This window comes from Biomphalaria glabrata, chromosome 14 (genome assembly GCF_947242115.1).
Source record: "Biomphalaria glabrata chromosome 14, xgBioGlab47.1, whole genome shotgun sequence".
Lineage (NCBI taxonomy): Eukaryota > Metazoa > Mollusca > Gastropoda > Planorbidae > Biomphalaria > Biomphalaria glabrata.
This window is the reverse complement of record NC_074724.1, coordinates 4,720,879-4,732,035: the sequence shown is the minus strand read 5'-3', so window position 1 is coordinate 4,732,035 and position 11,157 is coordinate 4,720,879. Positions and strand designations below refer to the sequence as shown.

Genomic DNA, 11,157 nt, shown 5'->3' with positions numbered 1-11,157 from the left:
TTTTGAAAGCGTGAAATTTTCAGATTTGAAATGAAAGAGGCTTTGGCTTTTGTCCCGGCAGGTAATGTAAACATGGACACGTTTTATATTGGCAAGAACGAACACTTGAGCCAACAAATAGTCTTTATATTATTTGAATCGGGAATGCAGAATGCACATGCCATATATGGTCAACTTGTTTGTTTATTTTTCTAAATGAATGAAGATTGTGTTATGAGCTCACGTTTGAGTTCACCCTGAAGTTGTGCACATTTTCAGTGTGACGCGGTGGCTGAGTGGGTAGGCGCTTGGCTTTGAAAAGCACGAAATCCAAACCTAGGACACTGGGTTCAAATCTCGGTGAAGACATGGATTTTAAATTTCGGGATCCTTAGGGCCAGACCACCACACTCTAGTTGGGGAAAGTACAGGCGCTTGGTCGTTGTGCTGGAAACATGACGCCCTGCTCGGTCTGAAAAGGGGAACCTTGCATACTTACCTTCCAGTGGTTAAGATAGGCCAATGTGTTAGTGTGTGTGTGTGTGTGTATGTGTGTGGGCGTGACTGTGATTTAGCCTTGGGTAGAGAGAGAGACAGTTGGTTTATATCATAATGAATTTCTGTTGTTATTACAGGTTTCCATCCCTGTGAATAAGTAAATATATTCCTGTTAAAGATTTTCAGCGTTTTTAACTTTACTTATTAATGATTTTTGTACCTTTGAATAGCTGGCCTCCTTCATCTGGTAGAAAGCCTGAACATTATTTATGGTCGGTACGATGTCATCCACACATCAGTTTCCTCCTCTCTACTGTTCTGACTAGTATCTTGTGTCACTTCACTGCTATTATTACATTAACTATTCTGCATTAGCCAAAGAACATTATATTTTAACTCTTTCTCTCCTAAATGACGATACCAGCGTTGATTCCACCAGAATATGGTAAATAATTACGGAGAGAAAGAGTTAACAATATAAACTTGATCAAGACTTTCTACTACTGTAACACTTGAGACATCTGTCTCGTCTTCTAATCCGTCGCTTGTTATGTATCTCTAGTACTAATCTAACATTCTTCTAAGCTTTCGCCATATTGTTCTCCATGTTCGTCTATTCTGCTACGTCATTCGTGTGTCTGACTACGTCACTACTTTTACCGTCGCTAAAAAACAATTCACGATATATCTATCTACCAAAGCTAGCATACTCTCTAACTAAACTAGTAAACAACACTACACAGCTAAGAACAGCTTTGGCAAAAGAAAAAAAAAAGGCCAATGACACAAGCTGGAATAACCTCCCCAGTGTTGAGTCGAACATTCCGGGCTCACACAGGCCTCACCAGCCACAAGAGAAGGCACAAAACCCCAGTGCAAAGCCCACAGCCCCCATGGATCCCAAAAGTGGCCATCATCGAACCGCGATGGACGAACTATACGCAGCTGATGTATTTAAAAGAACGGCAAAAAATCCAACACAGGGTCCTGGGTTCAAATCTCGATAAAGACTTGAATTTTAATTTTAGAGATTTTTAGGGCGCCCTTGTCTGCCCTATAGAGTTATAGCTCGCAAGTTCTGAAAGGGAAAGTTTGTTTTACTTTTACTGTTATACAAACTGCATCCTGAATTTATCATGCATAAAGCATTGTATAGTACTTATGTTATTACAGGTCTTGTTTATGCGAGTGTTTGCTGTGGGAATTTCCCGTTTCTAAATTTAACACTTGGAAAGTCATGTGATTTAAAACCATTATACTTGTAAGGTGTAAGCTGTACACCTGAAAAGATTTCATTCGTTATGTAGGCGATACTTTAAATAGGTAGCCTACACATTGAATAAGTACATTGAAATAACTTCATTTTCTACTCTTTATAGCATTTCCTTGTAGTATCGTGATCCTGTTGGGCCTGTGTCCCTCTAGAGTTAAGGGATTTCCTTTTATGTGTGCAGATTGAAATAAACATTTAATGTCATAATTAAAATTATTTAATAAATAAGCCTTTAATTTGATCAACAATCACCATTTATCTATCTATCTATCTATCTATCTATCTATCTATCTATCTATCTATCTATCTATCTATCTATCTATCTATCTATCTATCTATCTATCTATCTATCTATCTATCTATCTATGCACATGAGTACTCATAATGATATAACATTAAGTGATAATTGACAACTTTTATAGAATGATGTAATGCAAGAAAAAATTGAACTAATTTAAACAATTCATTTGTTTGACAGTGTCAGTAAATATCTTATTAGAAAAGAAGAGAGAGAGAGAGAGAGAGAAAGTTAGAGAGAGAGAGAGAATAAGGGAGAGTATATTTATACATAGAGAGATTTAGAGAATTAGAGAGACAGAGAGTTAGAGAGAGTATGAGAGTCAGAGAGAGAGTTATGGAGAACTAGAGAGACAGATAACGAGTTAGAGAGTCAGAGAGAGAAAGAGAGAGAGAAGTAGAGAGAAATAGAGAAAGAGTTAGAGAGAGAGATGGTTTGAGAGACATACAAAGAGTATATCAATAAACAGATATTATTTAATCTTTGTGCAAACATTTCTCCACATTAAAAAAAACGGTTTTTGAGAATTATTTTTGTTTATTTATCGTGAAGAAGTGTGAGCTAGATGTTGATTATTAATTTAGTTATCGAAAAAGTTAATAAGTACGTTACAACATAGACACTTGTACCAATGCATTCAGTACATAACAGTTTTTGTTCCTTCTTTAAAAAACAACGTTGTCCAGTGTTATACTTCTCAACATTGAACAAGTTTAAAAGTTGAAAGAGACACTCAATAGATCGTGTCGTTATTTGCTCATGAAATAAGTAGGTGGGCCATTGGGGATGAGCCATGCATCAGACTTCTGCGAATATTTCATGGAAGGTGTAAACAGAAATTTCGTTTCCGAGTTGTGATTGTAAGAATCACCGATCTAGACGAATTAAGAAAAATGTGTGCAATAGCTTATCTTTTAAGTCAGACGTGTGGTCAGCATTTGCATCATTTCGTAGTTCATCGCCCACTCCGACACAACACAAATATTCTCATCATTGACGGAACTCAGAAGCGCTGGAGGAAGCAAGAGAAGACAATCCTTGTGAACTAATACAACAACACGAGCAGGATTTGCTGAACTTTGTGTATAAATAGCTGACCTCATTGTAAACATTGACCAATCGTCTTCCTTCAAGAAACTTTCACTGCAGACGAGAAGGATTCTCCAACTGGCGTTCAGAGCATCAACAATCCCACTGGCTTTATCCACAGACGCAAAAAGATCACGATCAATTAAAAATGTCTTTAACTTAATTGAACTTTCAATAAATTTTCTCAAATCCGTGCACGGGAACAAATAATCTCTATCAGAATAGCCAATATACACACCTATAGGGTAGTCTTGTTTTGTATGTACTCTAAAAAGGCCTAGAATCTGCGAAAAATAGGAAATAATGAATTTCTTATTTTTAATCATTATAAAAGCTAGTGAAATTCCTATCATATAAAGACACAAGATTATCAAAGCCAGATATAAGAAAAAACTGCCCCAACAGTCTCTCCACAATGCATCAAGTTCAGAGTAAATTAAAGTATAAGTTCTGTCCCCTTTATGGTTAATGCATGTGAAGTTTCCATTCTGATCAAACGTCACTGAAGTCAACCTCATCCAGTGTAAAAACTGAAGATCGTTACAACCACAAGATAAAATATTCCCACTTAGTAAAAGTTGTAAGTGACCAGACTTAGTCACAATTTTGTCAAGCTGATGAATGCTCGCCATGTCAATCGTATTGAGTGAGTTCTGACGAAGATCTAAGACTTCAAGTTCTGGTGTGTACTTCAAAGAAAATGGAATCTCTCGAAATTGATTTTGTGCTAAAGTCAACCACTTCAAGTGTTTGTTGTACATAAACGTTTCTGTAGATAAATAGTTGAGTAAATTAGAAGAGAGATCAAGCTGCTGTAGGCGTGTCAGATTTTGAAATAATCTCCCGCTGTGAATTGACATAAACTCACGATCTAGTTGACAATTAGCAAGAGCCAAGTTTTCTAGAGCAGAAAATGTGTCTAGATAGGATTTGCTTATCAAACTTATGTCGTTCCCTGATAATATTAATGTCTTAAGTGATACAGGTCCTTGAAGAGTACCAGTAAAATATTTCAACCCACTATCTGAGATATCCAGATACTCTACATTTTGTGCACCATCAAAGACAAAGTTACAATTCATGTGTTGGGAAACAATCGCACGTCTTATATTCAAATATTTGATACTTTCGGATATTCTTATGATCTCGTGTAAGGCACATGAGTTATCGTCTTGAGCTAATAGAGCTTTACTTTCTTGAAACAAGTTTAGTTTGTATTGCTTTGAAGTTAGCTTGTTCTCATGAAGAGAATTCTCATCATTCTGTTTTAAGCAGGCTTGGCTTCTCTCATATTTATCTTGATTTTCTGATAAACTGTTTGGAAAACTTTCATATTGAAAACACGGACGCAATACATTTGTAACAGTCACTTGTTGTAATGTTTTCATGTTCAGAAGTCGTTCAAAACACAAATTATTTCCCTGTATCGGATTAAAAGATATATACAAATTCACTAAACATTTACTCCAAGTGTCAAGATACTGGAAAGCGTCAGGCGTAAAGTAATAGATTCGACATTTAATTAAAGTGAATGTTTCCAAACAGATGTTCAATAGATGTTTGGTGTCTGTAGATGTGACATAGCCTTCAACTCGAGGATCAGAGCGAGAGAACTCAGAGCTAACAGTGTGTAAACTGATCTCAGTCATTTGTCTATTTTCAAACGGTTGAAGAAGAGAAAACACATTCTGCGCACTAATGGCTATCTTGTACATTTTGAGTACTTTTAATTTTGTTAAAGGCCAAAAAGCAGCCTGACTTATGTTGTGTAAGTTGTCTAGTTCTTCTAGATGAAGCTCTATTAAGTCAGCTACATTGGTAAACGAAAAGTCATTTATGATTTCAACACTGCCAGACAGCCTCAGGAATGTTAAGTTTGGCATTTTTCTAAACTCTTTGCCAAGAGACAATATTTCTAAATCATATTCTGTTGATAAGTTTCGAAGAGTTGGCAACTTCTCTAAAAACTTGAATGAATACATTTCTACTTTGGGGAGATCAATGTCCTGTAAGATATTTAATCCTTCCAAACTAATGAGCGGTTCAAAGATTCTTAGAAACTCATTGGAGTTACTGAACTTTAGTTTGTGATTATAAAGATTTAAAATCTTTAGATTATGTAGACCATCAAAAGCTTGTATCTCTATCAATTCAATTTTATTGTCTGATAAATCTAGATATAGTAAATCTTCTAGATGTGACAATGTAGAATTGCTCAATCTGCTTATAAAGTTTGTATTTAATAGAATAGTTTGTGTTTCATTTGGAAACCACGAGGGCTGTATCTCCTTGATAGAGAGACCAGAACAATTGACTGTGCCACAGTTATAACTACAGGGTGAATCTTTTGGTTGAACTATTGCATTGTGAGGATTAATTATGACTTGATCTGAAAAATAAAAACTGTTTTCTGTTGATATTTGAGTTTCCCATTGTTCTTGGCTTGATCCAACGTTTTGAAAATCTACAACAAATAAATATACAAAATAATAATTAGTTAATAATACTCATCACCTTACGTTTTAGATTAATACTTTTTACAGTGCAAAATGCATAACTTTATATTACTTTTTAACTTTATCAATTGTAGGTTTGTTAATTGTGTGGTTTACATCGAAGCTGAAGATAACCCACTTCCTAGCCTAAATATTCCGCAGGAAGACGAGGATGACGACAGGCAGTGTATTAACCCTGGACCATCGAGGCAACCGAACGACAGTCCAGCGCCAGGAAGCCATCTATGTATTTACTTTTAGTAGCGACACATAGCTAGCGACTATGAGCATATAAAAATAGGATTGGATCATGGGCGCACTTGGATTGGATCTATAGATATGATACTTTAAAAAAAAGTTGATGTAGCGTTAAACAAAGAAGACTGCCAGATACCTGCACAGCACTACAAGGAAGCAATATCAGCAGGGAGGTTATAAAAGAAGGGTGACTTTATCAAGGCACCTAAACAGCACACATTTTCAAAGAAAAACTTGATTTTAAGTCAAATTATGAGAGATTTTATAAGTTTTTTATTATTCTGATAAACGAAATAATATTGACTTATTTTCCTTAATTTTAGATTCTCTCAAAATTTAAATGTATTTCTAAACACATGTACTCACTATATCTCCTTTTAACTTTGTTATTTATCCATCCCAGGTTGTCGAGTGTACTCATATCACGACCAAGGATAAAATAAACTGTTTCTAAAAGAAGTACTGACACTGACAGGGTCAATGAGTTTCTCCTACTGACCATTCTTTCTGAAAATGTACCATCAAAAACAATTATTTATGCTTTATAACTGCATATTTTCTATGCATGTATCTAGATGTCCATATGTAAGATCTATGTGAAAGATTAAATTGGTGGCTCTCTGGACTGCTGTCCGAGATTCAAACTCTACCCGCCGCCATCCACATCTGTCCTGCAGGAGATTTGGACTATTATGTAATGATCTTCCATTCTAAAGAAGCATCCTGAAGATTTACCTGCTTTTACATTTTTGATAAGAAAAAAAAGTAAGAAATTGAAAGGGACGTTAGCGAGTCCGAATGCGATAAGATTGTGTTTTATTTTTTAAGGAGTTGTCTCCCAAATCATTTGTTATTTGTTTCTATTCATTTCCCCCTCAATGCAAACAATTCAATGAAAACATGTTGATCTTTATGGGTCAAACTTTTTGTTTAATTGAAACATTTGTTTGTTTCCTGAATTAATGTCATTATCTCATTTATTTTCTGTACAATTAGTATTGTGGTAGCGTTAAGTGGCGTCACTAGGGTCTGTGTCAGCCGGTGCGGTTAGTTCAGGGAAAGAAGCGATCCTAGACAACGACCTTCACAACTACTCAAAAAGCAACCCCCCTGTACAGAGGTGGTTTGTGACACACTTGAGAAATCGCAGAGGGAAAAGATCGTCTCTCCTGATGTTAATTGCAAGAGGAATAATAGAGGCCAAACTTGTTGACCAAAAGTTTAAGACTAGCAAAATGTTTTATATACATTTTGAAGGAATGAAACCCTACTGTAGAACGAGCACTAACTTTTTTTTTTTACAAAGCTTATATCAACTCACTCTGTCTGTCCGTCCGTCCGTCTGTCTGCTATAAGTTTGAACACGTTATTTCTCGGACTCTAAATTTTTTCTTTTACTTGACAAAGCAAAAATTGATAAAAAAAAATAACTAATTAGGTAAATAACTATTGGTTATTGATTTTTTGGGGAGGTATTTCGAACAAGGGAAAGAAATTGTACTGAACTGAAGTGGTTATATAAGCTGAATTCGTCCCCTTTATAGGTCGCCGCTCTAAATTGAAACAAACAATCACGTTGGCCCGATGACGCGTGACCCACGAGTTCGAATTCAAGTCGTACCTTCCCCGCTTCTTTTTTTTCTAATTGCTTTTAAACAGCAGTTACAGCCTACCCTGATAACCCTTTCTTTCGTACCCCATCCCCAATTTCCCAAATATTCAGATAAGTGATAGGATCATAGCCTGTTGAGAAAGCTAAAATCATGAAATAGCGACTAATAAAAAACAAATGGTACGGGGTAAAATATTTCTAATTGCACAGATATATTGTTGTTGGTCTAGTTCTATTACCAAAATATTTACATGACTGATCCAAACTAATTGAAACATTGACACTTTGTGTAAGCTTTTTTGTTTAAATTATTTGTAATGTTTTTAGTGTTGTTGTTTTTTTTTTGTGTTAACTCTTTCTCTCCGTAATTATTTTTCCACGTTTTGAAGGAATTCTTCATTTGCTTATTACTATTTCACTCCCCTGTTATGATTAAGTTTCAATAGCTTTGTCGTTTGTCATCAGAAAATGTTGTATTTGGTCTAGAATTAAAGGGAAATGCATGATCTTTTATATATATTTCAAAGTCAAGTATAAAACATTAAACATAAATGTAATTAATGAGGTCAAAATCAACGATGGCATCGTCGATTCGGAGAGAAAGAGTTAAAAATATTTGTAATTTAATTTGTCTTTCACTTTCAGTTACTTTTAAATTAAACACTTACACACTTACCTTACATCCGTCTCCAGACAGAAATGATTGCACCGTGCATGTATACCACAAACCCATATATAAGAGAATAAGTCGGAGCTGACGTCTTTGGTGAAATCATAAAGGGGCCACGGAACTTGCAGAGTTGAATTGAAAGCGGGTTTGGCCTTGGCTTTTGTTAAGATGTTGAAGTCCATTCGAGTTATGTAAACTTTACAGTGCACAAGTTGGTGACAAAACGAAAAAAAAAAAACTAAGCAAAATAAATACGTTTTTATAGCGTCATATTGCAGACTTTAGAACATACTTATACATATAACCACAAACACACTTCATACACATTTTTGTTCATAATGGACAAAAATAGAAAATTTGATTAAAATTCTAGTCATCAAAATGGAAGCAGGATGTCATTTACACTCGATCTAGTTACTTATCAATAGGGAGAAAACAACACTGAGTACAGAAAAACTGAAAAATATAATTTATAAGGGCCTATTGTTTTTATTGGTTATTAGAAATACAAAAAAAAGTCTCAGCTATTGGACATGGTCAAATAGATTCTTGCATTCTCCCTTATTCTTGGCAGTCGAAGACATTTCCATTATAAATGCATACTAATTTCTTATTGATACATAATTAATTCTTTCCATATAGTAGACTTTTACGAAGAAGACAGAGGAATGTCTGGGATTTTCTTCAGTGGTGGAAAAAACTATAAACAGCACGCATTGTTTGGTGTCTCCGGTACACAAAAGTGTAGATGTACTAAGATTTTTTTTTTAAAGGGTTTGTGATTATTTTTCTGCAAATTTTAACACTGTAGAAATAAATTCAATTTGCAGCTTTTATGCTGTTGGACAAAGTGAAGTTCTGTTAGCGTCCTTGTTGTTTCTTTAGTTAATCGTGAAAATCTCCACTTTTAAATCTCCACAATCGTAACTCTTCCTAAGCAATAGTCTTAATCCATATTATTACATAAAGGTAGAAATCTTATAAAAACAAGATGTATAATGGTATCAATTTCCTTTGGTATAATTGTATTTGCTGTACCAGGACTGGATTTATTCTACACTACCTTAAGCTATTTGATATATATGGGCTCCCTGATAAATCAAACTCCTAAAAGAAATAAAGGAAAGAATAGCAGCAGGCAACAGGGCATTTTATAGCACCCACCATTTACTTAACAGCAAAATGATTTCAAGTAAAACCAAGAAAATAATATACAAAACTATAATAAGACCAGCAGCAATGTATGGAAGTGAGACCTGGACACTGACAAAGACATCTGAAAATTTACTTAACACTTGGGAAAGAAAAATCCTTAGGAAAATGTATGGTGCCATACAGGATGAAACAGGGTGGAGGACACGCACTAACCATGAGTTATATCAATTATATGAAGACCCACCAATAGTGAACGAAATAAAAAAGAACAGACTACGTTGGGCAGGTCACCTTGAAAGAATGTCAGACAACAGAGGGGCGAAAATCGTATACAGGCAAAAACCAAAAGGCAGGCGACCCAAAGGCAGACCCCGAATGCGATGGATAGATGACGTGGAAGCAGATCTGAAGCAGCTTGGGGTTAGGGCGTGGAGACGAAAGGCCCAGGAGAGATCTGAATGGAAGGATGTGTTAAAGCAGGCCAGAGCCCTCCATGGGCTGTAGCGCCACTGGGATGGATGGATGGGTTTAGGGCCCGCCCAAGTGTTACAACTTCTATTTCCTTTAGTTAAATCCAGCATTGGGCTGGACAACGTACAAAGTGAAACCAGCCTTACTTTTGATATTCTGCTAAGAGCAGCTGCCTACCAGGAAAATAGAATGGATTTGATGACCCGAACTGTTACAGCACGGTTAGCACTATTGATAGTAAAGGGGCAGATGAGATGAATCGTATTTCCTAAGGACACTTCGAAACAGTACCCTGGATTTTAGCGTAGTACTTTAGATCTAAGAACACATATGCTATTTCCTATCTGGCTACACACGAGGTATAGGCGTTGCCATTTGTATATCTAGCTCTGGGAGAGTCATGTGACTTGATTGTCACTTGACGCTATTTAATTTTTCAATAAATTGTGCGAAAATAATGACATGTAAATAATCAGCAGCACACTAAAAGAGTGTACATTTTCAAAGGGGAATAACTTCCTTCTTTTTCTATTCAATCGTTGTTCTTTAATGTGTTGTGACCCAGAGTCCTTATAAAGTGCATTCATTTTATGGGTGGAGTTGTTGAGAACATTTGCATTATCTATCTATCTATCTATCTATCTATCTATCTATCTATCTATCTATCTATCTATATATCTATCTATCTATCTATCTATCTATCTATCTATCCATCTATCCATCTATCTATCTATCTATCTATCTATCTATCTATCTATCTATCTATCTATCTATCTATCTATCTATCTATCTTTCTTTCTTTCTTTCTTTCTTTTGTCTATATATTGTAACAACTTAAGTGAGGCAACTCAACGAGGACACAGACGTTTATTTAAATAGAGACATTAAAAATTAGTACATTAAATAGTGTCTAGATATCTCACCATGATGGCCGTGTAGGTGTGGATGTAAATTGTTATGGACACCATGGCGCTGTCCTTCATTGTGTATTTCTACCTCTATGATATTGACACTACGTTTCTATGCACATTAGTACTAGCAATGATTTATCCAATATCTGAAATATCTCATAGTGTGGACTATTTTCTGATAACTGATAAATGTGATAACTATGATATCAGACCAATTGAAATAATTATGAAAATACCTATAGTTTAGAATGTCAATAATTAACACCTTTTTAAAATAAAAAAATAAATAAAAAAAATGGCGAAAACGTATTTGTATTTCATCTCATTATGATCTCATCTCTCCTTGTATCATATTTTCTCTAAGTTGCGATTTTTTTTTTTATTATTATAGCTTTTATATAGCGCTACTTTCATGCTTATAGCATGCTCTGAGCGCTTTGGTCCAATC

General features: G+C 35.2%; 1 protein-coding gene across 1 annotated transcript; it reads right to left on the bottom strand.

Annotated features, from left to right (window-relative positions):
- Positions 1-2,007: 2,007 nt before the first annotated feature.
- On the bottom strand, positions 2,008-8,327 carry LOC106071602 (toll-like receptor 4). The gene is made up of 3 exons (XM_013231743.2): positions 8,179-8,327; positions 6,257-6,397; positions 2,008-5,601 (listed from the first exon to the last, which is right to left on the bottom strand). Exons 2-3 carry the CDS (start codon positions 6,390-6,392, stop codon positions 2,963-2,965), a joined length of 2,775 nt encoding a protein of 924 aa, XP_013087197.2. The 5' UTR covers positions 6,393-6,397; positions 8,179-8,327; the 3' UTR covers positions 2,008-2,962.
- Positions 8,328-11,157: the final 2,830 nt, after the last annotated feature.

Coding starts and splice junctions, on each gene's coding strand:
- LOC106071602 (XM_013231743.2), bottom strand. CDS start 6,392: ATGGTCAGTAGGAGAAACTCATTGACCCTGTCAGTGTCAGTACTTCTT. Junction 5,602..6,256: donor CAAAGTTAAAAGGAGATATA/GTGAGTACATGT, acceptor TATTTGTTGTAG/ATTTTCAAAACGTTGGATCA.